This window comes from Dermacentor silvarum, chromosome 1, assembly GCF_013339745.2.
Source record: "Dermacentor silvarum isolate Dsil-2018 chromosome 1, BIME_Dsil_1.4, whole genome shotgun sequence".
NCBI classification, from domain to species: domain Eukaryota; kingdom Metazoa; phylum Arthropoda; class Arachnida; order Ixodida; family Ixodidae; genus Dermacentor; species Dermacentor silvarum.
The window spans coordinates 140,769,890-140,794,910 of record NC_051154.1 but is presented as its reverse complement, the minus strand read 5'-3'; the positions used below and the strand labels follow the sequence as shown (position 1 = coordinate 140,794,910).

The 25,021-nt window shown below is 45.2% G+C and overlaps 1 protein-coding gene across 1 annotated transcript in view; it reads right to left on the bottom strand.

The window, feature by feature from the left end:
- LOC119436147 (maestro heat-like repeat-containing protein family member 1) overlaps nucleotides 1-25,021 on the bottom strand; it is a 267,656-nt gene that overhangs the window by 234,226 nt on the left and 8,409 nt on the right. Inside the window, exons 5-7 of the mRNA XM_037702909.2 lie at nucleotides 10,278-10,434; nucleotides 9,056-9,154; nucleotides 6,768-6,919 (exon numbers count right to left, since the gene is read on the bottom strand). Coding sequence (XP_037558837.1) covers nucleotides 6,768-6,919; nucleotides 9,056-9,154; nucleotides 10,278-10,434 — 408 coding nt within the window. The remainder of the gene's footprint in view (nucleotides 1-6,767; nucleotides 6,920-9,055; nucleotides 9,155-10,277; nucleotides 10,435-25,021) is intronic.

Genomic DNA, 25,021 nt, shown 5'->3' with positions numbered 1-25,021 from the left:
GTGATTGGGTTCGCTGCTGTTTGTCGTGTCAGCGCTCCAAGATCCAGCGTCATCCTATTCCGCCTGCCAAGTCTTTTCTTCCACCAGATGCTCGTTTTGACACCGTACACCTGGACCTCGTCGGCCCTCTCGAAAGGTTACTGCTACATACTGACATGCATCGACCGCTATACACGGTGGCCAGAAGTTACACTTATATCTGACATCTCAGCGCCCACTGTTGCAGCAGCTTTCGTGTCTACATGGATTGCAAGGTTTGGCTGCCCATCCACAATAGTCACCGATCGCGGTTGGCAGTTTGACTCGGCACCCTTCAACAAGCTACTCAAACTACTCGAAACGACCCGTTTTCGCACAACTGCTTACCACCCGCAGTTCAATAGGCTTGTTGAACGTTTTCACCAGCATCTCAAGGCATCCCTTATGGCGCATAAATCGCCGGAGAAGTGGGTTCTACATTTGCCTCTTGTCTTACTTGGCATCAGAGCCGCACTCAAGAACGACCTAGGTTGCTCCTATGCTGAGCTTGTCTAGGCACTCACCTACGCCTTCCATGCGATTTCTTTGTCACCACTAGCAAAACACCTATGCCATCACCTGCCGACTATGTTGCCGAACTGCAAGCTTTTTTCAGCCAGATGCGCCCCGTGCCTACACGTTCGCAAGAAGCACGGTCTCTGTACATTTCTCCTGCACTCACCTCTGCTACCCACGTTTTCGTGTGTAACTGTGCCGTGCGGAAGCCTTTGCAGCCGCACTACTCCAGGCCATATTGTGTTCTCGAGCATCGTCCGACGACTTTTGTCGTGAACGTCAATGGCCGATCGCACACAACTGCCCTGGAACGTCTCAAACCCGGCTACATTGAAGCACCCGCGCCATCGGCCCCACCAATGTGCGACGCAACCCTGCTGCATCCTTCGACGCCGCCTCCGTCCGTGACACCCAAGACCAATGCCAAGACACGCCGCGTCACGTGGACTTGTCATCATTCGTCGAACTTTCCTCCTCTCTAGGGGGGGGGGGGGGGGGGCCCTCTGTAGCAGCAGCAGCATCGGCATCGCATGATAATTACGTAGACACTCACGTCTGCACGAGCAGCTGGCACGCTCCGGAACGGGCTAGCGTTCCGAACCAGAGAGATTAAAAATGCTACGCTAAGAGATCGAGTGTCGGTTTTTCCTCTCCCGCGAGAGCCTGAGACTTTACCGGTCTATGTGGTCGTTCGTCACCACAAGCTCGACAGGATGGAAGATGACTTGATCCTCGAGTTATCACTTCTGGAGATAGTTTCACTTTCACGAACTCCTCGAAGTATACGGCCGACAGCGCTCTTGGCACTGACAGCAAGCTTAACACAGTGCCAGAAACACTTGTCAGGATACGCTTTCAGTGCCAAGCCACATGAAATTTTCTGAAAGTGAAACCATCTCCGAAAGTGATCACTCGAGAATAAAACCCAAGAAAAGTTCTGTCTCCTCCTCCTACAACGAAAAGTGAAGAGAACATGTTTCCGAATTGTGATTACTTTAATAAAGGTACCATTTCTTTTTCCGTTCATCTCGCGTTACATTCACGTTTTTTTTTTTTTTTTTTCTCGCGTGACTGGAAAGGCGACCCTCACGTTTACAATCGCGGTCGTGTTACATTCGACTAAACGTGGTAACCTGAAATGAACGAATGCATGTTGTTTAGTGGTGCAAGGGTCAGGTATGGCCAAAGAGCGCCATGCCAGTGTAATTAAGTTTGCAGTGGAGCAATAGGCGTGTGCGAATACTCGAATATACGAATACGAATTGAACAGTAACTTCTCGAATAGTTCGATTCACGAATCGAATCTTAAGTATTCAGTTACTAGAATATTCGTTATATTCGGCGAGCCTAGTTGGCGGGTAATATGCGAAACACACTCTAAATACACAAAGTTTGAATGCCACGAACCTAATACACGCAGATTTAATTGTGGTCGTGACACAGCCGCACCGTGAAACTGAACTAAAACAGCGTTTTGTTTGCGCCGCTCGCACAGGCTGCACCATGTTTCATTTCCTTCAGAAGCAAAAGCTGTATACAGTCGCCGACGGATTTTTTGTCGGACTTGTTGGATATTCCGGACTTCATAAATGCACCTTCTGGGTTCCCATAGAGCTAATGCAGTTTCGCGACGGATTTTTCGGACGAATTTAGACACCAGAGTTCGATTTTCCGGACTAAATCGCTCGTTCCGAGCCACGCTACCCGTTCTTGAAGGACGCCATGTTAGAATTTCGCCGACTTGACCAGGCTTGGCTTTCAGTGGCCGCCTCTATGGCTTCCAAAATTGGGACACACGCGCGCGCGCCATTCTCTAGTCTCGGAGGCCATGTGCGAAATAACGGGGCTCGTTTCTTCGACCTCCATGGCGATCTCCGTAGCCAACGCCGTGACACTCTTGTCGGCTGTATGTGGAGACGTCAGTCTTGCGCAAATCCAAGCAAATCTGATCGCCTCCAAGCGTAGTATGAGGCAGGGCATTATTAAAAATTTTTTTATACCACTCTAAGCGAAATAAATTTTCTTTTTTAGGGTGAACGAGTTTTTCGGACTAGTTTTCAAAGTCCGGAAAATCGGTCAGTGACTGTATACACTTGAGAGGAAACGGAGAATGCAATTTGCGAGCACAAAAGGAAACCGCCCTAGCGAACCGTGAAACCGCGCACCACGGCATGCTGCGTTGGCTGCGTGCCGTCGCTGCGCAGTGGCTAGAATAGCTGCGTCACAGAACACCCATACAAACTTGCTGCGTGGTCGACGCGGGCGGCACTCGCGCCACCTCTCGGCCGCAGAGCCAACCAATTTCTCTCCTACTTTTGCAAGCCGGATAGAGGTGGCGCCAGTGTCTTCCCCCGTCACCCCACGCGCTACGCGTTGTTGGCCGTTGGCGTCGTTTCGCCGGGCAATCCGAAACCACCAAGTCCCTCACTATCGCAAACCAAGCCGATGTGTTCTGCTCCCGAATTTCATCTGCGTTATCTGTCGGAAAATGTAGTCCGACGTCAGGAGCGACGTAACTGAACGAACGAAAAGTGCCTTTTGAAAACATTTCGTAAAGAACTCGGCCTAAGAGGCTACATGCGAAAGCTGTGACACGAAACTTTGAACGCCATAAAAGTGTGTTGAAGTTGGGCAAGGACCTATCACAGCGCAAGAGAACGGCGATAACCACCAGGATTGCCCGAATGCTGGCGCTCGACCTTCCGCCTTACATCTGTGTCGAAAATCGAGGTTTCAAAGAGCTGATGAACCACATGGAGCCGTTGTACAAGATACCCAGTCGCATGACGTTTTCGAGGACAATCATCCCGGCGTTGTACAGACATACAGTCACGGCTGTCAAGGAGGGAATGCATGCGGACTTCCAGGAAGGCATAGAGTCGATCTCGTTTACAAGTGACATGTGGACGTCGAGGTCTAACCAAAGTTACATCAGTCTTACCTGCCACTACTTAAGCTCCAACTTCGAGATGAGAAGCTTTGCACTGGACAACCGGAGTGTGACCGAGAGTCACACAGCTTGCAACATCTTGAAGCACCTGCAAGCAATGATGGATAACTGGGAGCTGCCACTGCAGAAAGTGTCAGTCTATGTGGTGACGGACAATGCACGAAACTTCCGTGCGGCCATTAGGGGCATTTCTTGCGTCCCAATGCAGTGCATGGGCCATACACTGCAACTAGCAATAAAAGATGCCAAGGAAGAAACAGCAGGTGTTCCTGCCATTCTCAAGAAGTGTCGCGCAATTGTTGGTGATTACAAACACAGTGCCCAAGCTGCGGCAAGATTGCAGGATTGCCAGCGACGGATGGAGCACTCAGTTTTGGAACTTGAATATTCAAGACGTGGAAACAAGATGGAACAGTGAGCATGACATGCTCTCACGTCTTGTGTAGCTGAAAGAAGCCGTCTGTTTAGAGCTTGCCACCTCTGAGACAACTGTGCCCAACCTGAAACCAAAGGAGTGGAAAGCAGTGGCTGGGCTCATCAAAGCTCTTGAACCAATCGCATTGGCGACCAAAGATCTTAGTGGCCAGAAATATGCAACTTTGTCGTCAGTAGTACCATTTCTCTATGGAACACAAATGGTCCTGAAAGACTGCATTGCAGCCGATGATGACACCTCAGAGTTTGTAAGAAACTTGCTGAAAAGCATGAGGACAAGGTTTCCAGGGCAGGACGAGCAAAAGGAGTATGTGTTAGCAACTGCCTGTGACCCAAGGTTTAAGAACCTCTTTTGTGCTCAAACAGTGCAGAAAACAAGGCTCGTGGAGCAGAGCTCTCCAGGAGAAGCATCAAGTGACTATACTGCAGCATCAACATCTACAGCTCACAAGGAGCGTGTCAGCAGTATCTAGGACAGCATTGAGAAGCTGGCAGCATCATCAGAAAGAAGACACTCCTCCAACACAGCCAACATCGAGGAGTTTCAGCGGTACCTTCGAGAGCCCACTTGCAGTAAGGACCAAGACCCTCTAGCATTCTGGAAAGAGACAGGCAAGCAACACTTCCCAGGACTGTGCAAGATGGCCATGAAGTACATGGGCATTCCAGCAACGAGCGTACCAAGTGAAAAGTTGACCCGAGATCACGTACAACAGCTGCTTTTTTTGCATGAGAATTTGTAAATATTCAAGCTTTTATTAAATAACTTTGCTATTCGATATTCGATTCGGTATTCGATTCGAGACTTACTATTCGGTATTCGCACACCCTATGGAGCAATGAATTCTGAGAAGTAGATAAGACGTGGCTGTAAAGGGGCCTAAAAATAGTCGCTGTAAAGTGCGTAAAATCTACATATAATAAGATTGTGGCAATGACTAATAAGGTGTACTATGAACATGAATTTGCATAAATGATCTGCCCAATAACATTTCTTCAAGTATTAGACTATTCGCTGATGATTGTATTGTTTACAGAAAAATAACTTCTCCAGAAGATCACGTTATTCTGCAAAATGACATTAACCTATAAGTATGTGGTGTAGTAAATGGCAAATGGTTCTAAACTCGGGCAAATGCAAATTGGTTTCTTTCAGTCGAAAAAAATCCAACTCAGATTTTTCCTACTATATTAACAACTCTGTCATAAATCGTGCTCAGTCATACAAGTATCTAGGAATACACCTGACTCAAAACCTTTCATGGTCCCCCCACATTACTGCTATCTGCGCTAAAGCGTCCAAAACACTTGGCTACACTCGACGCAACCTGCGTAAAACGCCACCTAACATTCGCAAGTTGGCGTACCTAACGTTCATTCGCCAACAGTTGGAATTCGCGTCATCAATCTGGTCCCCCCACCAAGATTACTTAATCTCTAACTTAGAATGCGTACAAAACCGGGCTGCCCGGTTCATTTCTGGAAATTATGACCGCAAGTCTAGCATAACGAAAATTAAACTTGAGAATTCACTGCACCCTCTTCAAATTCGTCGTTCTGCTTCCCTTTTATGCTTGCTTCATGGATACATTAACCACACCAGGCCACCTGTCTTACCCTTGGAAACTCCAATGCGCATGTCTCGACGGCTCCATAATCACGTTAGCATCAAGCGTATCTTTGGTAAAACGCAAGCGTTTAAGTCATCGGCGTTGCCGCGTGCCATTTCACTTTGGAACGATCTTCCTGACGATATCGCCTCCATTACAGATAGCCGAGCATTCCATAGCCATCTGCATGAACATTTCATGCCTGCATTCTAACTCTTAAATACTTGTCGAATACCATATTTACTTGTTTCGGACATGTTCTCGCCTGTTTTCTTTTTCCTTGTTGAAATTAATTTTATGTTAAGCATTGTATAACTTGTTTTAATTGATCTGTATTCTCAATTGAGAATGAGCATTGTGATTCTAATACGCACTTTTATTACACACTTTAGCTCATGTTCCTATTTTTCTTTTTGATGCGTATTATGATGCCTTGTAATTCCACGGTCACTCTGCTATTTACCGCACATATCTATATAATTTTTTCTGTATTTGTCACCATATATCTTATGTTATAATTAACCATGTAATGCCCCCCTTACACTATGCTCCGATGAGGAGCCTGTAAGGTACTGTGAATAAATAAATAAAAGAATGCATTGCGAAAGAATGACACAATTTACAAAATATTACAGATGCAAGAATTGGCCAGAAGCAAAAGTGCCTAAACAGAGCCCTTGAAACACAAGGGCCTCCTGGAGGCATGTGCTATATAAAAAAACTATCAGAGTGGCATCCTCTAGAGAGAGGATGCGGTACGAACTTATTGGGCTAATAACATGTAGCACAACATTGTTCAAGAAACCGAGGGGTAACCTGAAATGACCGAGCGACTACCAAGAACTACTGGTGGCGCCACGCAGCCACGAGAATATGAACCAACAACGAGATGAGAACCACCACAAGAGTGCAGACAGGCATGCCTGCATGATGCATAATTGGCAAGCGGAGGGCTGCATCTTTGTTGTGTTTTGTGTCATGCTTATGATCTGCCCATGAGTGCTTTCTATTATAGCAAGATATATTATTATGCAAGATATTATTGCCACTCTTCTGGTGGTGTTTATCTCATTGTGGGTTCATGTTCCCGTGGCTGCATGGCGTCACCAGTAGTTTTCAGTCGTCACTCCGTCATTCTAGTTTAGCTTGGCCACAATTGTACTCCATTCAAATGTTAACACACTTAAAAGACAAAGTACAAAATACCTGCAATCATATGAAAAATAGTCGCGACAAACCTTTGCATCTCTTGCCTGCAGCCAGTTGGCTAAGAGAAAGTCAAAGGCACTAATTATTTCAGTAGCAAAGCTAGCCTTTTGCACAGATGGATCAGGTGCCTTTTCAATGTTGCTCAAATACTCCACAATTGCTTCAGAGAATCTTCCGAGTGCTGAAAGGGACAAAATTAGGTAAGTATAAGCCCACTATACTGTAAATTTCACGCTATGTGTGTGTTTAAGATGTTTTCACGCTCTTAGGTAACAAAAAGGCAAGCTAACTTTCTCCACAGGCAAAGCTCCTAACAGGGGTCATGGACATACCCCCCTTAGAGTTGCAGTTATACACTTTCCTGGAGGGAAACCTGGTGCTAGTACGTATGTGTATTCACCGTAGTGCTTCAACTAGCATAGCAGTGAAGGGAAATAAAACTACCCGTTCAGTTCAACTGATGGCTTTGAGAATAATTCAACTAAGGCTGGACAAAACACTGCAATATGCCACAAAGTTACAAGGATTCAAGATGTTTTTTTTTCCTTCCAAGCAATGTTCATCTGCTCACATGATAATGGTCACAGTCAATGACGGTGCCTGTGTATCATTATGTTAATGCTGCATGAAAGTGCACGAGAAACCTGGAAAGGTTAAAAACTTTGACCTTTCCAGGTTGCACAAAATTTTGAAGTTGCACAGAATTTTAACTTAAAATTTTGTGCAACTTCATGGCAATAGTAAACCGTAACATGAGAGAGCTTCACAGGAAGATGGAGGTTCTTAGTGATTAATAGTGGTAGAACAAGGAATGTCGCTAAAGCAAGCATTTCAACGAGAGGACTTGAGCCCTTACAAGTCTCCTGGTCAAAACATTGGCTTCCGCAACATTCCTTTCTCGACCATTGTTATTCACTTCATGACTTGTTATGACTTCCATTGTTATGACTTCATGACATGACTGCCAAATGACCAGAAAATCTTAAAAGAGCTGAACAGAAGGAAACAAAAACTCCCAAATACAGAGAAGATTTAATGGGCCTTTATGTGAAATATTGTGAAAAAATGCCTTTACACCCGCATGTTTTTCCGCTTTATGTCCTTTGGCTTGGTAAGAGAACCATCTTGCAACTTATGGCAGTAGATAAAACAGTTGGTACACCAGAAACGACTGATTTGCACACCTGAATGCATGCTGCCTCACGAGTTTCTCGAGAGTTTTCAAAAGTGCATGCAGAGCATTGTTTTTTAGGTGAGAGAAGGCAACATGCTGACAAGGTTGCATTGTACTGGTACAAATGGCGTCGGAATCTGGCTTTCCCTTGCTTAAGTATCCCATTCCATTTTAGGAGCTTGGAACAGGTATGACGTCAAATGACAACTAGCTAGAAGAGGTTGAATACAACTATATATAGTGCAGCCTGCTTTACCCAGGGTTTCTTTCTTTTCCTTCAGGCTACTTACTACTGTGTAATATAATAGAATATTAGGAGATCTTCGAGCCTTTTAATTCAATCTGCTGGATAATTCGACCAATTCTTGCCCTCCCATTTAGGTCTAATTAATGGAGATTGAATGGCTCCTGTCACCAATTGCAATGATGCAATTAATGGAGGTTGAATATATACTCTACTGAGCACTGCCGTAGTGCAAAATGAAAAATTCAGTCTTCTTCACCCTGTTCAGTGATGAAAGCAGACTATTTTACGAATAGCCTGCTTCCAAACAGAAACTGTGGTGAACCTTCACTTTTTTGTTGGCCTGAAAGCTGTTCCGTCAAACAGCCTTTTTAATAGCATTGCATGTATTAAAAGATGTTTTTTTTTTTTTTTGTCACTTTTCCTCTGCATTCCTCTGCAGAAAAATATTCAGTACATGTTTTCACATACAAAGCCAATATTTTTTTAATATATTCATTCCATTTCACTAGAAATATTTTCCATCTGAAAACTCTTATTGAAAATGTAATGAATTTTTAACAGCTATTTGCTGCAAAAAGCAGCAGCATGGTGGCCTTTTAGCCACTCTAATCAACATGACTGACTGAATTTCTCTATCTTTGAGAGCTCGGCATGCAGATGTCAGTGTCTCAGACTGTAGCATGCAATCTGAGTACACCATTTTAGCATGAACAATCCAGGGGTATGCCCAAAGGAATTTCCTAAAGTTACCAAAACAAACGCAAAGGTCACGGTGCCCTATATATTAACACAGTATACATGCAATCATAAAATCATTTATACCGCTGAATGTGTGTGGCATTTCATAATGTAGAAAATAAAGTTCATGAGTAAGGAATATAAATTTAATTTCTTACCAAATGCCATAGCCCATTTAAGCTGTTCAGTGCGAGCTCCGCTCAACATTGGCAGCATGGTGCCAAGTAGGGCTTTCAGGAAGGGCATGATACCAAATGCTGGGGGACAAAACATCAGATCTTTAAGTACTCTGTTTAATGTTATCTAAGAGTGCACAAAGACTTTTCAGCAAAATACTGAATCTGAAGTGTGCCAGTACAGAATTTACATGTAAATTCGGTCATAAAATAAATAGTGCAAAATTAAAAGTCACGCTAAAGCCCTTTCATTAATATGGCTCCAGTCATGCCTTTTTGGGGTTTATGAAGTAACAATAATTAAGGCTTTTTAGCACTCTGGCAGTGGCATTACACAAAATATCACTTCAAGCTATTGTGCTACCCATTTCTAGACAAAATATATAAACAATTATAAACGGCTGCCAGAGGCCCTTCAACCACATTTACATATTAATGCAGCCAGTTTTACTTAATGAAGACAAAAACAATGAATTGATGCTGCCGCACCCCAACAAAAAGCCTTTATTTTATTGTTTTCAATCAGCTACAGCTAAACCACCTTTTAATACTTTTTTTTTTTTCTGTAAATGCTTTACAAGATTTTTGCTAGTGCTTTTCTCATTCGAAATTACGTTGCAAAAATGATTTGTTACTTGTATTTGGCTGAAAGCTTGTTCTGAAAGGGCAGCTTTGACTTGGCACACAAGTAAGCATTGAATATTACAACTTTCTAAACACATTCTAGACACAAAGTATAAACAACCAAATAAACTGTCAGTATCTAGACAAAATATTCCAAGACTATTTATGTGCCACCTATGACGTGCGTAACAAGCCTTGGGTGGCAGGCTACATCAGATGTGGCACAGAGGCCCAATTTCAGCATGATGCAGTGCATGAACACTAGAGACATCGGGGAGAATCATTTTTATCTACAGCACTAAGCCTATGTACAATAGAGTTGTTAGCATTGAGATTTCCAAAGTTCCTTCTGGTTTTTTCCTATGTTGGATATTCCTTCTTTGCCAAATTATGACAAATTATGACAACTACAGGAATCATTGGAAAGCAAATGATTAACTAATCTAGCACACTTGCTCATAATCTTGAAAGTCTAAGTTTCCCAACAGTGTAGCAGTAGTGTTGGGGAAAACCTATTTCACTAATTTTAAAGACAAAGCAGAGAGCCAAAGAACAGTGTCTCTTTCATAATGCCACTGACGGTTGGCAAGGGCCAGTCCAGCGAGGGTCTCCAAAATAAGAGGGTGTGGCAGGGAGCCCGGCTGAAATCTGGCCTGGACCAGCTCCATTGTCTCAAGAGGGTGCTGTCTGCCCAGGGCTATCACTATCCCACAGAGAACACTGTCTGTTGCCACTTCCTGCACAAAAAACATGAAAGAGTAGAAAGTGAAGTCCCAAATAAGCCAGCACCAGCTAGCATCGTCCAAAATTATTACGACAGCTGAACACATGATGAAAGGATGTTGAACACAATGACAACGTATAAGCCAACTCTACAGTTTCGCCGGCAAGTCTGCACCTGCTTCATTGCCACAACACTTAAACCTCACATGCTAGCACAATGTCTAATCTTTACTCAAGCATCAAAAATAGCAAGCAATCCCCAGTGCAATAGCATTCCATGACAACAAGTATGACACATGCAGCTCAATGCATGAGTGCCCTAGGGTAGCTTTAGTGCTATAATTACTTGTGTAGTAGATGCACATTTTTGCTCAAACATAAAGAATAGCAAGAAATCCACAGTGTAATACCGTATTTTCGCGCATATAACCCGCCCTTGCATATAACCCGCACTCCTAACTTTGAACTCCACGAATAAGAAAGAAATAACCTCGCGTATAACCCGCACGCATATCCGAAAAAATGAGGACTAGGAAGTTACAACTATTCGCAGCCATCATTTCGTTTTCAAAACAAATTTATTTCAAAACGACCGCCATAACATTGTCAGCGGTGTCGTTCGATTCACTGCTGCCATCCGAGGCTTCGTCGCCACTCTAGAAGACGTAATTGTCTTCAGAATCATCTCACAGCAGCTCTGTTGCCAATTTCTTCAGCAGCAGCTATGATCTTCAGTTTCTCTTTCACAGTGAAAGACTGTCGCCGAGACACATTCATGATGCCTAAGGCTGGCCAACTGTGCAAACTGGGCGTACAAGAAATGGCACCCGACTCGAGCGAAAAGCACAGAACACCCATACCGAAAATCATTTTTCTTCCTCCATGCCGAAAAGCGTCTAACCAGACTATGAATGTGGATCAGGCAATAACCTGTGTTGGCCTCTCGACGTCGATGTCGATAGGCATGCGGACTCTGCATGGCAGGCCGCACGTTGCAGTGAAGCCGACCCCCACCCCCTCCCTTCGCAAATATTCGCAGATAACCCGCACCCCCACTTTTTAAGCACTTTATTTCAATTTTTGGTGGGGGTTATAAGCGAAAAAATACGGTAGCTAATGTAATGTAATATACCGAGTGTTTCATAGTCAGTGACAGTGACAGATGTCAGAGAAGGGGTGAGAGTGTGCTAATTTGACAAATTATTTAATTAACTTTTTAACTAGAGCAGGCTCCTATTAGCATGAACACAAAGAGACCGGGAAAATCTATTAGTCTTATCAGAAGTTTATGCTAAAAAGAAATGATCCACAAAACTCAAAATCTATTCCTGGAGCCCCTAAATGTCCAAGCCTGAAAACAAGGAAACAGCATAACTAAAGACAGGTGTAAAAGACAATGTAAGATTTTCATTATACAAATTATAGCTACAGTTAAACCTGCTTATAACGAACCTCCATATAACGAATTCCTGATTATAACGAAGTTTTTCTATTCCCCGCCGTTACTCCATAGAAGCACATGTATTTGAGACCTCTACATAACGAAGTGGCAGCGGGAGACCCCCTCGAAATAACGAATTTTCCCCGCCGACAACCTAGAGATTTCTCCCCAAATTTTGTCATTTTTGCGCGAGCAGCAACCGGAAGCACCTTCTCCGCTGCGACGGAATGCGAAGTGAGCGCACCTGTGCGTGCGTGCGAGCGTGTGCGAGGCAGGCTTGCATCCCCTCGACCCGGCGATCTTGCCGCCGCGGGTGTGACCTTTCCCCCACCCTTCATTCAAATCTGATCCTGCCGCTTGCTGCAGCTGGCCTAGCCCGCCAAGCTGGCACTCTCCTTTACCAGTTGATCCAGTACCTGGTGCGACATTCCGAGGATAAGTGCTTCGACGAAAACGGAAAATGGGTGCGCATTACAATCGAGGGTGCGTTAGTATCGGGTAAGCGTGTTTTTTTTTTCCGAATTTTCGTGCCGAACCTGCATATAACGAAATCCTCTTTATAGCGAAGTTTTTGGGGAATTTGTCAATTTCGTTATATCCAGGTTTAACTGTATATGAACTTTTAAGCAACTGAGTAGTTGCTGCTTGCCGGCCCTCTTAGCTGATAATTATCGGTCGGCAAAGGCAGCTCCAGGGCCCTCCTTAACTATTGTTTTTACGGTATCAGCCCAGCAGGTTTCCATGTTATCATTGATGCTGGTGTGGCTGTTAGTGCATTCAGAAATGCCATTTGCTCCTCATGTATCTAGCAAAGTCATATTCCCAAAGTCTGCCAATTTGGCTGGCCTCTCACAGAACTAAGTAGATGTCAGTGGTGGCTGCAAAAGTTCACCTAAACAAAATTAGCAGTTTGTGTTAAGTGGATTTTATTTCCATTGAGCCTATGGGAATTCAACCAAATATTGAAACAGTGTTCCTCAAATAAAAAAAATTCAGCTTAACAGAACAGGTTTTATCTTAACAAGGGTTTATTGTATTTGATCTAGGTGCATCCAGAATATTTTGGTAACTGAAGCTAGTTGGTTGTATATGCCATACAGTAATGCCAACCTCTAAAGCCAGTTTTCCCCTAACTCGGATTAAATTTTTCTTAAATTTCCCAACATTTTTGCTAAATGAGGTGAAACTGAAGCTGAAATGATGTCGCTGTGCAAGCTGTTATGCTTTATGCAACCAAGTTATGCTTATATGGTTTCAAGCTAGCGGTTTCAAGCCGCTAGCTTGAAACCATATTCACAGATGAAGATGTTGGCATGTGTATGCTTTGTTGTTGTCTAAAGTTGTTTTGGTACTATAGCAAAGTGCCAATATTAAGGCCGTTTCACATGGTGCGATTTTGCAATGCGATTATCGCACCAGAAGTGCGGTTTCCGTCGCATGCGATGAAAATCGCAGTCGCAGGGCCGATTCTGCGATTTTCGGCTGCGACCAACCGGTTGGTCGCAGCGTCGCAACGTCGCAGCAATCGCTGCGATTTTTCCGTCGAAATTGCGCCGAGAGGTACTTCGCGGTCTGTTTTGGAAAATGGCGGCGGTCGCTCAACGCAACGTTTATAGATACTTTTTTTTGTCTATAAATATTGGATCAACAAGCCTCGAACAGTGCAACTAGTTGAGTGGAGCCTTGGATTGCGCAATCGGTACGTAACATCAGCACCGACACGCGAAATGCAGATAAAAACTCGTAGGTCAGATTCGGTTCTGTGATTTCTATGAGTTTGTTGACACGCTACGTTACTAATCTGGCGACGCTGTTTTTTAGGTTGGCTTCGGGTGCTGATAGTACGTACTTTTGCGTGATTTTCCGTCATTCACACGCGCTGCGAGTTGGTAAATACTACAGGTGTTCCTTCACGGGAAGGCATGGCCTTTGGATGTCGTCCCAATTTTCTGGTTCTGGAGACAACTCGCGATATACGAAAACGCCACAGTTTTATCGCGGTATGCTTTTACGGACGGAACAATTTAAAGAATATGCAACTATGGACAAATGTTATGGTCAATAGGTCATGCTATACGCGCGGCCATTTAGTTGCAGTCGGTTGGTTAGGGCTTTCATGCGCATTTTCCCCAATGAATTATCTCATTTCAATGTTCTGTTACTTCCGCTGCGAGACGCAAAGCAAACGTGCAAACTGGATATCGTAATGAATGTTCTACAATAGCATATTTCATGCTTTGACTGGGAATAAACAGTATTGCCAATTTGTTTTCGAAGCAATATTTAAACAGTTTTTTTCTCATTTTTCTGATGCATCATTGTTCTCCTGAATAAAAAAACCAATAAACCTTCAATGTGTTGCAGACTTTGTATCCTTACTGCACCTGTATTAACCCTCACATTAAAAGGTAATTGCACATTTCGCTTACTTCAGCGCATCGAATTACTTTTGTTTATGCTGGTTGTAACATATCGCTTTGTTTATGCTGGTTGTAACATATCGCAGTACTCTAAGAAACTACTTAGCCATAAACATCCTTGCCGTTTCTTGCTTCTCTGTCTTTACTTCCTGTAAAACACATGCAATAATGCGAAAAGCAGGCAGACATCTGGTTTTTATAAGTAGTAGGTAACACATTAAACAAAAGCAGATCAAAATTGTGCAGTGAAGTCAGCCGGTTGCATTCCTTCGTGTGAATGATGGTATCTTTTCAAGTGTGGGTGGGTCTTGCAAGTCCACAGCTCATAAAGTGTGCAGACTCATCACGAGGCGTAGGTATTGCCCATCAAGGTGGAGGGAATGTTGCTAATGAGTCTGCACTTACATGTATCACTGTATAAACTCGTATAGCCATATCCCATCATTACTCAATCGAGCTTGCTCAGAGTCATATTCACCAAAATTCTACTTATCCGAGCTTGCTCTGACTCATATTCACCAAAATTATACTCGGCCGAGCTTGATCTGACTAATATTCACAAAGATTCTACTCAGGCAAGCTTGCACCGAGTCATATTCACCAAATATCTACTTAGCCAAGCTTGCTCTGACTTATATTCATCAAAATTCTACTCAGGTGAGCTTGCACTGAGTCATATTCACCAAAAATATACTTGCCGAGCTTGCTTTGACTCATATTCACTAAAATTATACTCAGATGAGCTTGCCCTGACTATCATATGACAATATTCACTAAAAGTTTACTCAACGTACCGAGCTTGCTCTCACTCGTATTCACCAAAATTCTACTCAGTCAGGCTCACACGAACTCACATTCATGGTTAGTTCGAAGTCTTAGTGAGCCGACGTGTGAGTGAGTTCACCGTGCTGTGTATACATTACATTATGTGACCTGTGCGGTGAATAAGCAAACATTGTCTATGAGTACGTGTTGCATCGGGTGAAATAAGGACAACTGTAAACACTGCAGTTAGTTTTCTAGAGTTTAACTGACCATTACGTGAAAGCTTCGCCTCATGTCGATTCAAGCAAGTGCATTGGATCTGCATCATATTTTTTGCCAATCCTGCTGGCTGTCCTGGCCATTACTGGGTGGCCACATTTTGTACATTTCAACACAAAGTTGAATAAATGACTGTAGTGCAATATATTAAAAAAAAGATGCTTGCATCACTGCATGTATAACAATCAGAACATCATACAAACACATGCACATAAGATGCACACAAATGATAAATACATAAACAGATGGAATCAGCTAGCCACCACCTATTGAAAAATGTATAACCATTCCCCTTGCCAGGTACATGGGCTATAGGAGAAACACACGTGCAACCTAGCAGTTACCTCGAGGTAGCAGCTATGGACGCTTTTGCATTCGCAGCTGGCCACTCAACCACTCAAGTGTGTTCAGTGTGCACTTGTACTTAGGCACACTTTTTATTGTTTATATCTCAAAAATTTAATGTGGCTCCTCAAAATTTTGAGAATGTTTGGATTCTGAGGCTTGCAAAGGTAAATATTTTTATTCCATTTTCGTTCAAGGTGAAGGCTCATACAAAAGATTAGAGATATTGTCAGTGCCCCTCACTTTCTCTCAGAACATAAGTAGTCTGTGATTGAGATTCTAGCAGATTTTCAACAGCAAGAAAGGGAATCAGCTTCCCCTGTTTTCAGCATTGGGTTAATGCAGGCAATTCAGGGAGGCATAAAGTTTTGCTAATACAATCGGTTCGGGAATACCAGATTAGACTGTACCTTGACACTTTCCTTGCACTTTCTTATTTTGGTCAAATAACCTAGTTTGAAATGGCTCCAGTTAGCATGCTCTAACATTGGTCTAATATAGGTTAAGTACATGACAAGCTTAACAGACTGGGATGCTGGCTTTCATTTCAAGGAAAGGAATCATAGCACCTGCTCCAGTTGCATAGGTTTTTGGTTATCAGGGGTATTCAGCCTCACTTTAAGGATAACGTGCTGAAGCAGGTAGAAGCACACGCATGCCATTAGCGGATAGTTTCGATAGCTTCTTACCTTACACTTGCCACCATGAATACAAAATTTTAGCGTTCGATTTTGTTATTAAACAAACAAACGTACTCCTAACAAGGTATTTTAATGTTAGCCGTGTGGCTACGCGGCTGCGCTACGTACTGCAGCATATTGACTTAAGCTTCTTGACACAGATTCACAGCACACTAACAGCGCAAGAAACAGGACGAGAAAATAGACGACGCCCATGTCTGCCAGAATGATACGATACTACGTATACAAGTGACTGCAGCTCCTAAAAAAAAAAAAAATGTGGTGTTGGCTTTTACGCCTTTCGAAATATTCAGAGAGCACTTGTATGAATAATTACAGCACAGGCGCCGAGACGGATGAGCCAGGCTGGCGCTAAGATAAACGTTCACAACAGAAATTCCATTGCACGTTCAGTAATTACACAGATCATTTGCGGCTTTGTTCAGGGGCAGACGTGAGCTTTTGGGTTGGTGCTTGCTGCTAAGTTTGGTGCAAGAATATTGCTAGGAGCAGGAACCGCTAATGCGCAATCACGAGCAATACACACACATCCGTTTTTCAGAAGCTGACGTTAAGCACGGGTAGCGCGAGGGTCTCTGCGTTGACATGATGACTTTGCTGCAGCCGAATTCCAAATACTGCATATGCGATGACAACAGCTATAGGGGCTTGTTAGGTCCTCTTGTAATTTGTTTAACCGCAGGAAGAACGACACAGGCATAAAACACACACGAGACAGCACACAACGCCGAACGACCACCTGCGAACAGCTGTCTACGTCCGCCATTTCTCCTCGTATTGAACTTCACAAACCGCTGTTGCGCACTCCAAAACAAATTAAACTTTGAAGCGTTTTTAAATTACAAAACGCACGTATTATTTGGTCTTAATAAAGAGAGGTCAATTATATTATAACGCGCACGTCTTTTTCATTACATTAAACGAATTTATGCGGCGTGTGCAACAAAATCTGGCAGCAAGCAACCCTGGGCGTCGCATCAGTCGCATTGTTGACATCGCACCATTTGAAACGGCCGTTGCGAATTTCGCATCTACGAAAATCGCAGTGCAAAATCGCACCATGTGAAACAGCCTTTACGCGGAACCTTATTCAAATTGCAAGGAAGATGGGCGCCGGACCTACCTTACAGAATGTAAGCATCAAAACAGTGCACCACTTTCAGACACCAATGTAAAAGATGCGAATCATTTTCGTTGCAAGCCGTGTACCGATGTATCACCGCCACACTTACACATCATCTGTAGCGAAGCACAAAAATACATGCCTGTTTCCTCCAAAGCGGAACTCACCCAAACACATGACCACTGCGATTCTGTTTAAGGTTACTCTGCCTATGGGCAGTTCCCAGTAAACTTTAGTACAGTTAAACCTGGATATAACGAAATTGACAAATTCCCGAAAAACTTCGTTATAAAGAGGATTTCGTTATATGCAGGTTCGGCACGAAAATTCGAAAAAGAAATGCTTACCGTATTTACTCGATTCTAACGCGCCCTCATTTGTAACGCGCACCCGTTTTCCGTTTTCGTCGAAGCACTCATCCTCGGAATGTTACACCAGGTACCGGATGCGTGGACGCGTGTCGTTTCGCACAAGCGCGAGGCATCGGAAACGAAGAGCGAGCGTCACGATGACGTCGTAGCGTCGTATAGTGTTACAGTAGAACCTCGCTGTTACGTCGTTTTCGACTGGTCCCGGCACAGCTCCCATAGAACCCAATGCATTGGTAACCCCGCGCCGACCCGAGCGGCCATTTTGACTTTTCATGTTGCTTGGCTTGGTGGCTTGACGATGGCATTGGCCGCCCAAAGTGCCGGGGGCGACAACTACGACGTATTTTCGGTTTCTCCCAGCAAAAGTATGGCCCTTGAGATCCGTATTTGCTATATAAAGATGGTGTCCATGACGCGTTGTGGCCCTAAAATTGGTTTTGGCTCATAGATATTCCGTATAGGTACGGCCACGCTAGCGACAAAAAACGCGCGCGTCATGCCGCGAGCGGCAAGTTGCCGCGCGTCACCGCCTTGCCATAGAGTAACGTACGGATTACAAGAGTGGCCACTCCAGCCTAAAAGCGGCCGAGCTACGCAGCTTCATGCCGCCCGCTAGAGGGCAATACAACACTCCCTGTCTCCAAGGGAACGCGCATACTAGCTATCTACTGTAGTAGTTTTCCTATAGTGCACTATACATCTACTTGTCTATGTGGCTGTAGACGTAGACGTTATCAACGGGATCAGCCGGCCGTGAGCGGTGGATGATAAGACTAGTATATAGAATGAAGCATAACGCATCGCTACAAGATATCGGCCATGGTGTGATCAGGCAAGGTGACGCTACAAAAGATGTGCGATAACGTCTGCGTGGTCTTTGCTGGGTTCGTCCATAGAGAAAGAAATTAAACTCTGCCAGACGTCTGTCTGCTTGGCTGCTGCTTGGTAAGAAGGCCTGCATTACATTCTTTTATCCCTTCATTACTTTGCAAATTGCTTATTTGTCACTTCAGCCGTAAGTTGACATTTGTCACATTGTGCTGTTCGGCGCAGAGAGCTTTTTGTGTTCTTCACTTCGCGCATGATGTTCGTGGATTACTGCACATTATGTAAGAAACAGCAATTTGGAATGCTGCGCAGCACGTTTGCGAGAAAATCGTTTCTTGGCGCGAGAAAGTGAGTCGGCACACGCCGGTATACGTAGTGTGAAATCAATGAACGTGTGTGCAATTGTGTGAAAGAATGCAGTTATGTTTAGGATCGTTATTAGTGGCGTGCGCAGATTGCTTGAAGCCTTTGTTACGAGCGCAATTAGAGAGAACTTGCGAATTGAGAAGAATGTTTGTAAGCTGTGGCTACGACGTATTCTGAATAAACACTCCTGCCTCAGTAGCTCATGCATGGCACTGAAGGTTGCTTTTTTTTTTAGCTGCGACAATTGCACGTGACGCTTTTCGCGAAAGGGTGATCTGAAGTGCGTAGGTGAAAATTTGTGTGAAGGCGGGAGAGAAGCCATAACCAATACTTTTTTTTTTCAGGTCATGCCGACCATAGTCAAGTACTACGGGAATTACTGCTGTGTTGCGAGGTGCAGTAACAACGGACGGCAGGACAAGGAGCGTGGTTGGCTGACAACTGCAGTGAGCAGCCTTCATTCCTTGTTTGCTATGCAGCCCGAAACTACCACTTAATAAGAAAGATTAGGCTTTAAAGGACGAGCGTTGTTTTCCTCTTTAATGCCAATGCTGTCTTCTGCAGTTTTACTGTTCTGTGGGGTTTTTCATAATATCGCCTGTTTATTGCTTTTGTGAAATTTATTCTCAACATATGACACCTGTATTGGCATGTCTTGCACTTCGCAGTGCAACCATCTTTTTGTGCTTGCGTTCATCGAACGTTGCAAAAAAAAAAAAGTGTGCATGTGCTTACTGAGAATATGACTTGAAAATAAAATGTTTTGTCTCTTCCAACCACGGTGTAAGAATAAGGAGAGGTGCTGACACTCTACCCCCAACGCACGCGAAAGCGCCGCTCGCTCGCGTCCAGGTTATGTTCGGCTTGGTTGCAGCTGGTTCGGCACCGTCGTAGAGGGCGCTGCGGTATGCGGTCCCAGCCTGGGCGGCAAGGCGCGTGCTGCCGCTGCTTCGTCTTCCTGCTTGCATGTGCGGTTGCATTGTTTTGAAGGCACAATTTTTGTTCGCATTCGTTTCATGAGCTTGTGCTTGGGTATTGTCGCCACGGGCCCTCGACGAAGGTGGCAGCGGCCTTCTGAGGGGCGTTTGAAATGGCTAGAAAGTGCTTCGTTCCGAACTGCAATTCTGGATACCTGACTTGTGCGGAGCGTGTGCCTTTATTCAAAGCGCCGTGCGACAGCGGTCGTCTAGAGCAGTGGTGCCGTGCGAATCTGAGGGCAGACCGAACTCTAACGCCTACCGACCATGTCTGCACCAGCCATTTTTCAGAGGATACGATATCGATGGCATATTGTCACGACGTCGAAAGCTCGAGGGCCAAACGAAACGCACTTGTCGGCAGAGGCAGTAACAAGAACGGACGGTTTTAAAATACCGCGCGCTAGTCACTGCTTCTTCTTCTTCTTCTTGCTATGTTTTTCATAAGTGCCGATGTGTCTTATGTCGTCGTCATCGCCTCGCTAGACACGTGGCAATATTACGCGGAGCGCTCGACAAAAGGAACCTTATTTCAAAACTGCCCAAAGAACCTCACACGGTCAAATAAACCTCGAAAGCCGCTGCGGAAGAGAGAACCTCCTGTGTGCCGCAGTAGTTTGTGCAAATTTTGCTGCATGTACAAGATATATACTGGGTGGTTTACTATCATGCACCAAGATTTGAAAATATGTAAATGTCATGTAGCTGAACAGAACCAAGGTAATTTTGTCTGCCGTCACTTGGAGATATTCAGATTATTTTTTATTCCGCTTAATTACATAATTATTTTCTTAATTGATTAATCAACTTTTTTAATGTTATAATTGGATAAAAAGTGTGAACAAGAGAATTGTACAGCAGCGTGGAAAACTCCCAATATAACTTTCTGTTGCTCAATACGTGATACATAAAAGTGTTTTCCGAGCGTGAACGAAACCCGCGAATACAGCAATATTGCTGAGCGATTGGCCGCTAGAGGCACTTTGCGTGTATTCGTGAGCTTCTTTCATGCTCGGAAAAACACTTCTACGTAGCGCCTATTGAGCAATAGAAAGCTGTATCGGGAGTCTTTCATGTTGCTCTACAATTTTCTCATTGACACTTTTAATCTAATTATAATAATTGAGAAGTTGATCAATAAATAAAAGTAATTATCTAATTAGGCGGAATGTAAAAAATAACTGAGTATCTCCAAGGGACGGCAACAACATTACTATGGTTCTGTCCAGCTACGTGACATTTGCATATTTTGAAATATTTGTGCACCCTGTAAAATACTGCTGTTTTCTGTGCAGATGTGTGCCTGATTTTCAAATTTGTTCCATCCTGGCTACTTAATTTTTTTTTTACAATGCGCGTGCGGTGTATATTACACGCTTGCATGTTTTTATACAACATTTTTCCATTGTGGGAGTGTATGAGACCACAAGCTTCTGGGATGGTTATCACCTATTAAAATTATCGAGCTGCTTCATGCACAAGTTTTTTCGTATTGTGTCTATGCAAAAAAGAAAGGTCTGTGGGATTATTGTGTGGTGGGTGTAAGTGTATTTGTGGACAGGCTGTATCATGCATTGTCAAACACGCTTACATTGGCACATTCTCATATGCAATTTCAGAAAAAGAAAGTCACCTCTTTATTTAGATCTTGCAAGAGCCACTCAGTCCTCAATGGACGAAAGCCCAATGAATAATATACACGGTCTATGTTAAGTGGAATTGGAATAAAAAAGGCATTTGCTCAGGTTTTCATCAGTAAACTGTGGTAGTGATGCTCTAATTCAAGACAGACGCCTGCCCTTCATCCCGCCTAATAAATTCCCATTTGAAAGAGTAGCTGATGTGCATTCTCATCTTAAGTTCTAGCCATGAACAGCCACTTTGCTCTAGTGAATTGCATATCGCAAGCTTGCGCCGTTTCATTTCTTAATTTATATTGCGGCCACATTGAATTCTCGCAACGATGATTGAACGGTTTTCTGAGTGTGAATGGAAGCAGCGATAAGCATGAAATACATTTTCTGGTGCAGTCACTATTTTCTTCTGATCGAGGGGTAGCACGTGGGCTAACACTAATTTTTTATGCTTGGATGAACGGCTAGACCGGACGAAACAAATTGTGCGCGCGAGGGTAACTTCAGTGGGCTTTGAGTGCTGCCCGATTGATACGTGTTCACGTCATCCACGCCCTGCACAAGGAACCTTCATGTTAGCGAAGCCTGGTAGACTTATCAATTTAATGTGAAATAACTATCTTTTTTTCGCGCTTTGAGATTTACTCACTCCACTATGAACGAAAATTTAGCGGAGGCAGAGGAATGCCAAGCCTCTAAGCTGGGACCGCTCGCCGCGGCGCCATCTATCTACTCGCAGCAGAGCTACTCAATGCGCCCGCGCGCGGCCGAACATAATCTCTGGACGTTCGCTCGCGCGCAGTGTCAGCACCTAAATATTCTTCCACCGTGCTTCCAACACTTGTCATGTTTATTTAAAATGTCTGCATAAACACACAGTGGCATCGTGTGCTTGCTGCTCTGGCGGTAAAGCTTGCACGAAGTTACTCGATGCATGCAAGCAACACATTAAAAAAATCGAAATATAGCCTCCGGGACGAGCACTCGCATGGAAGTAATCTTGGAGGCCGTGTAATTTTTCTAATCATCAGAAGATAGCCTTCGAGATTGGTTTTTCTGCGGTCGCCATCTCTGAGTCTGTGTAGATTCCACACACCCGCTAGGTGCGCTGCGAACCAAAATCGGCTAAAGCCCCTCTATATAAAAAGTAGCGACACGCTTTGAAGAATGCCGCCACCTCCTCGCCCGCGCTGTCCGAGGTGGACGCCACGTCGGTATTGGCCTAATGGCATCACGTGGGCCGTCGCACCGCCACGCGCTGGCTGCGTTTGTTTACGATCACGCTCCATCGCCATTTTCGCCTGAGAAGCGCATACCGACTCGCCAGGAGCACAATGATAGCGGCGAACACAGTCAGCGATCGTCGAAATCTGATCAGCGGCGAAACGCGTCAGCTTTTATACATGAGTCATCGAAGGTTCGACAGTAATCCCTGGTGCCTGTGTGTCTTCCAGAAAGTACTACACAATTCGCGATATACAAACAATAAGATCACATAAGCGTCGGTGACAACAGACAACGGATAGACGCCTAGATAACGTTCGAGAAACTTCCGATACATGCAGGCGCGTCCTGCGCCGAGCGACTACGTTTAACATTTGTTAGCCGGTGAAAAGCGGTCAACGGGGAAAGATAAAAAAGTGCACGTGTCTCAAGCGGTGTAGGCGGCGCCACGGTCGAGAAAGGAGCGTGAAAGAAAGGAGAAACAAGGAGGAGGGAAGGTGGAGGAGGAGAGTGTCGCTACTTTTTATATAGAGGGGCTTTAAAATCGGCCGCAGGGGCCTATGGAAGTGTCCTCTCTTATCCTTGTATGTTACTCTATGGCCTTGCCGCGAGGCCACCGTAGCATGCGCGTCTCGCCGCGCGGCAGCGCGATAAGGGGCGCGATCTTGTATGCGTTTCAAAATGGAACGGAGGCGGTCCGTTCCATCGAGCCTCACACTGATTCGTCAATTTGAACCGTGAGCCGCACACCATTGGTCAATTTGAACCGTGACGATCAAATTCACCAATCGTGTGCGGCGCGATGGAACGGACCGCCTCCGTTCCATTTTGGAACGCGTACAAGATCGCGCCCCAGATCTCCCGCACTCTCCGAACGCACGAGCAACACCGCGAGCGCTCGTTGTTTCATGCGAGAGACGACGATCGACGATTGAAAACCCGGCGCGGACAGGCGGCAGTCCGGTTGTGATGGCTCCTTGACGTCGCCCTCGTCACTCGATTGGTTCTTCATCTCGCGGCACACGGCATTTGCCGCAGAGATGGGTCTCAAACCCATTTCGCGCGGCACGCCGCAAGACCCCCGATTCCTGCCGCTTTTACCGCGCGCGGCATGACGCGTTGTCGCGCGTTTCTGACGCGCGTTTTTGCCGCGTGTTTTTGCCGCGTGTTTTGCCGCGTGTTTTTGCCGCTAGTGTGGCCGGTGTACCCTAAAGTCCAAGGGCGCCACGCGCCGTATGCTGTATGTGCGAGTGAAAACGTGCGAGGAGAGCCGACGACCGCGTCTAAATCTCGCGCGCGCAGAAAAGTAGGGAGGAAGCGCGCCTTCTTCCATTGCACTCGAGGCACCGGCGAGGGAGCGAGGGGGTGGGATAGCGGGGCGGCGTTGTGTACTCTGGCATCAACTGCGTACTGCGCGGCGGCGCGCGGTCGCGTAGGCCGTATCTTGAAAGCGATCTGTGTTGGGGCAGAGTCTAGCAGTGTAGGTGCGTCGGTGGCTCGTAGCCTTGTGCGTGCTGTGTGTTCTCGGCGCTCAGTTTGCGTTGAAACGATAGACAACAGCACGAAGGTCCACTTCGCTCGCTTCTCCAGCGGCGCTTCCACATGCCGCCAGCGTTTGACAGCGCGTGTCCGCGCTCATCGAGTCTGATGTGCCACAGCGTGTACCAGCGCGTCGGCAACATCAGCTGGAAAAGGAGAGAGTGCCGGCTTGGCGGGCTAGGCCAGCTGCAGCAAGCGGCAGGATCAGATTTGAATGAAGGGAGGGGGAAAGGTCACGCCCGCGGCGGCAAGATCGCCGGGTCGAGGGATGCAGGGCCGCCTCGCACACGCACGCACGCACGCACACGTGCGCTCGCTTCGCGTTCCGTCGCAGCGGAGAAGGTGCTTCCGGTTGCGGCTCGCGCAAAAATGACAAAATTTGGGGCGAAATCTCTAGGTGGTCCGAGGGGGAAATTCGTTATATCGAGGGGGTCTCCCGCTGCCACTTCGTTACGTAGAGGTCTCAAATACATGTGCTTCTATGTAGTAATGGCGGGGAATAGAAAAACTTCGTTAAATCCAGGAATTCGTTATATGGAGGTTCATTATAAGTAGGTTTAACTGTATATGTTGGCTGTTTCGTGCCAC